A 6,000-nucleotide genomic window follows, 5' to 3' on the forward strand; every position below is an offset into this window, starting at 1 on the left:
ATTATCCAAGCAGGAAAAGACCCCTGGGAGTCCTTCCTTCTAAGCACTGAGCATCACACAGTCTTAGGACTCCAGAGGGGAGGGTCTCTAGCTTCCTGTGTCCACAGCCACAGGTCTGCTTGCAGGAAGTCCCAGACTCTCCTCCAGCAGTTGTGGAATCCTAGCCCCACTCTTCACTGCCTGCTTCCCAGGCATGTCCCTCCACCTTGGAAGCTTCACTGAATGAGGATGGAGGCTTAATGTCCATGTGAGTATTCTTAACACTCAGTTACATGGTGCTCAGTGAGCTGTAAGGGGAGACAGGTGATGCACCTTGGACCTTGAGAGCGCTGGGCTGCTTTCAAGGTGCAACATCTGGAATTTAAAGAACATGCACTTCAGGAGACATTGGCTCAGGAGGAACCTGCTAGGGTCTTACAAGCTGCCACCAGCAATTTGGTGATGGGCGTTCTTTGGGGGCCACACGGAGGCGTTTCTTATTAAAGTGGGGCTCAGGGTCCTAAGTACTTTGACTTCACAGTAGAGGTGCATGAAGGAACAGAGAATGGGGCCTGTGCCCAGCAATAACTGCCTGCCTTCTGGAAAGGGCTACCTTCCTACCACATAGTACTAGCCCATGGACTCACACTCCAGGTCTAACTGCGTCTGAGACACTCCAGGGACCCGGCCATGACCCTGACCTTAACTAGATGTGGGACGCCCCCAGAAATCCTTGCTTCCCTTAATGTGGAGGAATGGTTCTGCCATCCTCAAACTGAGTTTTCCTCTTTACCCTGTCTTCCATCTTAGGACAGAATGATCCCACACCTGCCTTTTTCCAGGATGAAACAGGCCTTTTTATTTGTCCTAAACTCATCTGTTTCTAGTTCCAAGGAGTACCTCATTCTCTTTTGGGGGGGGAGAGGTTTTTGTTATAGGGCACGTGCGCTCGCCAGAAAGACAGAGAGAGACAGAAAGCAAGAAATCATGCCTCCAGGGGGATGGTCACGCTGCAATCCCTTCTCCTCCAATCTCCTCTCAGGATCTTAGGCAAGCACGCACACGCGCCCGGCGTGAGTTTAAGCCACCGGGTCCGGGACTCAAACCGTGGTCGACTACATAGGAGTCCAGCGACATAGCCATTAAGCTAACTGCTGGTCCCAGGAGTACTTCATTCTTACATTCCAGGAGTCAGTGAATCAATTCCTGCTTCCTCTCACCCCTTTTGTTTTTGTAGTGATTGATGGCTCACCTTCGCGGTGGTCCTTCTCTGTCATGAACTTTCCAGTTCCTTAGTGGTCTTCGGCTTGGTCTCTCAATAACGGCAATGCTTTCTTCCAACTCCCACTCTAAATCATTTGTTTTCTTCCCATCATCTGACCTTTTCTTAAAGCGCCCAGTCTCCATTTCATTTAAGACAGCCAGATTAGGTCAACATGGGTGGCCAACTGTTTAAACACAAATTTTAGCTATTTATAGGGCCCAAAGCCAGGGAGGAAGAAACTCAAATCCCAAATCAAGATTCATCATCTGTCATTTCCACTAGCAAGAGCCAGGGAATTCCAAGGAGCTGGGATTTGGGTGTCTTAAAGCAGCCAGTATAGGAGCTGGAGGTGGCGTGGTGGTTGGGACGCTGGACTCCCACATAAGCTGACCACAGCTCGAGTCCTGGACCTTGCGACTTGCTGTCTCATGTTCCCTCTTTCTCTCAGCAAATTAAAAAATAATAACAATAACAAATAACATTAAATAAATCATTCTTTCCAAACTGCCACTACAATTGAAACATCAGGCAGACCAGTTTCTGCCCTTCCCATGGAAGACACACTGTGTTGCCGTCAAAGGCGTCTCTTTGTTGGCCTCTTACCTAACAGGAGTTACACTCACCTGGGGCAACCCACACCTGACAAGGTTGTAGCAGAGAAGGCACTTCTTTGAAGTGAAAATCAAGAGATCTTTTATCACTTCCCCAGCCTGGCAGGCTCAGTCATATGTCAGATAGATAATGAATAAATGCATCTCCAATGTTCTCTAGTCATGCATTTCTGACGAGTGAGTTGGTGACAGTGCCCCCTTACATGCTAATAAAATATACAGGAGCCACGCTTGTAAAGTCTTTGAAATACATGGCTTCATGCTAGTACTCCACTATTAAATCTTTGCTGGGAAATGGGGTAATCAGACTGCTGGGACTCTTGGAAAATGATTATGTTTGAAGATGAGTGCCGTTCTCCAGTACGCAGGCTACGGTACCAGCGCCACGGCTTTGATAAGTGGCTCCCAGCTCAGAGGAACTAGATAATTAATGGCCTCTGTGTTGCATGGATGAAGCCTCAAAGACCCTGGTGCTGAGAGGCCACAGAACAGGGACATTGTCTGGACCATGGAGGGCTGGGTGTTGGGAAGGAGTCGTCATCTCTTGGTCTCATAGCACGTGAGGGAAAAGGAATAGGATGGGTTCATACTATCTCTGCTTACGACCCTCAAGCTCAGCTCCCATGTTACCGTAGACAGGTTGAGGCCATTTTATACATCATGTAGGCTCTCCCTGACCAAGAGCACGCAGGGGCCACTAACAGGGCCCCTGTCTGAATTCCTTCTGCCCCTCCAGCTCAGGCGTGCCCACACCCACGCCTGTCCTTCCCACAAATCTCACTGCGGCTCTTGCTTGGCTTTGAAGAGGACTCCTCTCCTTCCTATGGGACATTCTCGATTGGAGGGAAAGACGCACGTCTCCCCTTGGTCTGCATCCTGCCCACGGGGCCTCTTTCTCGTCCCTTCCCAGACTGTGACGGGGGACCCAAACAAGAAATAAGCTCAGGCTGCAGTCTCAAATGCCTCGGGTCGAGGCCCTCTTTCAGGCTTTCCCCCACCAGAGTGGACCCAAGGCAGTCTCCAGCTCTCCCTCATGTCCAAGGCCTCCTGACTGGATGGCGACCTCTGGCCTGGCCACCAAGGCTGCAGCTTGGATTCTGTTGGGCCTCGTGCACAGCGTTTCTGATCTGCCCTTTCCTAGCTGACTGTGTGTGTGTACATGTACGCATGTGTGTGCTTGTGTGCGTCCCTCCACGTCTCCAGTGCTGCCTCGCTCTTCATCACTAACTCCTCTTCTAACCTGTTAACCAGCCCCCGACGAGCAGTCCATATGGAACGTCACGGCAAGCCCCAACAGTAAATCAGCCAACATCACCTGGAAGCACAATTTCGGGCCGGGAACTGACTTTGTGGTTGAGTACATCGACAGTAAGCATTGCTCCGCGGGGTGGCACGGCGCGCTGGCAGCAGTAGTGGGTAGTGATAGATGCCCTTACAGAGACCCTGTGAACTCCCCCAGGCCCCTGTCTGGTAGCCTGGCTGAATGACGGCTTAATGAAGTTGCTCGGTGCTCAAACAGCAGAGAGGTGGGAGGAGCAAGTTCAAAAAGGAAGGGGGCTTCTGAGACCATTAGCAAAGGCCTAGGGTGGCATTTGCTGCAGAGGACCTGGGTAAGGGGACTGGTAGCCATTTCCTGCACAGGATGAAGGTTCTGAATAGCCCCCAAACGAGCCGACTCTAACCTCTGCATTGACCTCCTAACTCAGGCTCCATATCTCTGATGTCTCACAAGACAGCTGGCCCAGTCCATAGACCTGGGCTACCGTGTGCTTTGCTCGCAGAGGGAAGGCCAGCAGACCATCAGCAGAGACATTCTAGCGCTATCTGGGTCATTGGAAAAGTCATGTTGCATTTTTAAAAATTATTTATTTTATTCATTCATTCATTTATTTTAATTTGGCCAGAGAAAGGCACACAGATAGAGAAAGCGAGAACACAAACCACTATTTCCAGGACTTGAACCATGGTCCGCCATGTGGGAGTACCTAGCACCTTAACCATCACACCACCTGCTGGTCCCCCATGACACATTTTTGCATAGAAAAATACATCCCGACTTTTCCAACGACCTAATACTTGTCTCTGCAGTGGCTTAAACTGAGCTATTCACTCTTTACTGGGTCCTGGGACCAAGGGTACAGTTTGACTAGGTTGTTGAGTGTGATTAGAATGTCTGCCTTTTCTGACTGAAGGGCTCTGGTCCTGCAGGGTCCAGCCTGTCATCTTGGCTTCTTTGGCATGTGCTCTGAGCAATGCAGCCAACTATCCCACCTGAAAGGCCACCTAGGCGAACCTTTCTGGAGCTCTCCTAGGAAGAGCAGAGCTAGCCCTTAGTTCTGTAATGGAGGGGTAATCCACATTCATAGAATTAGAACCTAAGAGTCCCTAGTTTGGCCCAAACTTTTTCAGCTTCCTGCTGCAACCACTCACCTTACAGCCCAGTCACATGGGCACACCCTCTTCCTGAAGCGTGAATTTGCCACATGGCGAGAGGTGACAGGTGAGACCAGGTGTGAGAGCCCAGGGGAGTCCTGTCTCATTGCCATTTCCACGAGGGAGGCCTCCTGGCGCTCGGGCCCTGGCGAGCCAATCCCACGTGGGAAATTAACCATTCCAGGGCAATAGAGCGTAAGCTGACATGCTGAGAGTGTAAGGAAGTAGGTCATAACGTGTTCAGTGCTGACACTGTGGAGGGGAAAGAGAATTTCAGGAGAGGGCACCGTGTCCTTGGCTGCGGGCCATCGTTTGAGAGAACTAGCATTGCATGGAGAGGCTGGGAGGCTGCCTGCTATCTAGGTCTGTGCGGCGGACTGGACCCGTGGTCCCTGGCCCCTACCTCCCCCTTCCTCCATCTGACCGGTGACCAGGAACCTAGGCATTCTCTCCACTTCCTGGTACCTGGCTCTAGGCTGACTGAGGTTTCTGTTCCCCAGGCAACCATACGAAAAAAACTATCCCTGTTAAGGCCCAGGCCCAGCCCATACAGCTGACAGACCTCTATCCCGGGATGACATACACGTTGCGGGTTTATTCCCGGGACAACGAGGGCATCAGCAGTACCGTCATCACCTTTATGACCAGTACAGGTGAGAGGGGATCTGGCCTGGCCATCCCCTGCAAGCATGGGGCATTTCATCCTCATCCTCAGCTGCCTGCCTGCCTCTTTTCCTTGGAAAGAAGACTCATCCCCACCCATTCCCCACCTTGCATGGTGTGTCTCAGCTCTTATCAGGCGTCAGTCTAGGGCTCTCAGGAAGCCAGGAGGGGCCGGATGTGCATGCACTGTGGAGAGGAATCCTCGGCTCTGGCTCTGTGGACTGAGTGGGCTTCCGTCGGAAACAAAGATTGTATAATGAGGACAGAGAACGCCTGGCCCCAGCGATGCCTGAAACAGAAGGGCCCGGCGTCTGTGCAAACGTGGCTACCGCGCGCAGGGCCAGGGTTGCTGGAGAGCAGTGAATCCTGCCCCAGAGGACGGGGCTCACTTCCTCCCTGTGGGTTTAGGAGCAGGGCCATCCCAGGTCTTGATCCAGAAATCTCCACAAGTCCCAAACCAATGGTCAATGTGCATGCTATTGCCTCGTGCTGTGTCAGTTCCAGAAATTCCAAAGTGGGTGACATGACTTGTTGGGCCTTTGTTTTGATTCCATTTTTGTCCCAAGCTTTTCTTAAAAGTAGGTGACTTTCCGTCATGCTGAGAGAGGGAAGCACTCTGGGACTAGAACCATTCTGGTTTTCTAGGGGTTTTACCTGTGGATGAAGCAGCTTCATTGTGCCGAATGAACAGGCCGATGGGAGCTCAGTAGAGGGTACAAGCTTGAGAAATCCCTTGGCTGGTAGGGTTATCTGACAGTTTGGGGGTTGTGTGTGTTGTGTATAGCTTTAAAACTGGCCACCTTTCCTGTATGCAGAGCCCTGGGGCTAAGAGTGAGGATGGGGAAAAGAGATTAATAGAGACAGGCTCAGCCCCCCACCCTAGGCTTGTCCTCACCAGATGCAGGATATAAGACACACAGGATAGGGGTAGGGACTGCGGTAATTTACATGAGCTCTGATTGCTGCGTACATATTCATTACTCTCAGTGCGCCTGGCCAGGTGAAGCCGAGTCTGGTAGTTTGCGTGTTGGGAGTCACCGCCCATCTGTA

At 51.5% G+C, this 6,000-nt stretch overlaps 1 protein-coding gene across 16 annotated transcripts in view; it reads left to right on the forward strand.

Moving 5' to 3' along the window:
- The window catches only part of NFASC (neurofascin), a 237,611-nt gene that overhangs the window by 215,169 nt on the left and 16,442 nt on the right, over window positions 1-6,000 (forward strand). For 8 of the 16 annotated variants that reach the window (XM_006159237.3, XM_027776051.1, XM_027776053.1 and 5 more), the window contains 2 exons: window positions 3,106-3,222; window positions 4,788-4,940. The exons of the other annotated variants lie outside the window; for them this stretch is intronic. In XM_006159237.3, coding sequence (XP_006159299.1) covers window positions 3,106-3,222; window positions 4,788-4,940 — 270 coding nt within the window. The remainder of the gene's footprint in view (window positions 1-3,105; window positions 3,223-4,787; window positions 4,941-6,000) is intronic. 16 annotated transcript variants of the gene reach the window in all.

Source organism: Tupaia chinensis, unplaced genomic scaffold (assembly GCF_000334495.1).
Source record: "Tupaia chinensis unplaced genomic scaffold, TupChi_1.0 Scaffold000627_1, whole genome shotgun sequence".
Taxonomy (NCBI): Eukaryota; Metazoa; Chordata; class Mammalia; order Scandentia; family Tupaiidae; genus Tupaia; species Tupaia belangeri.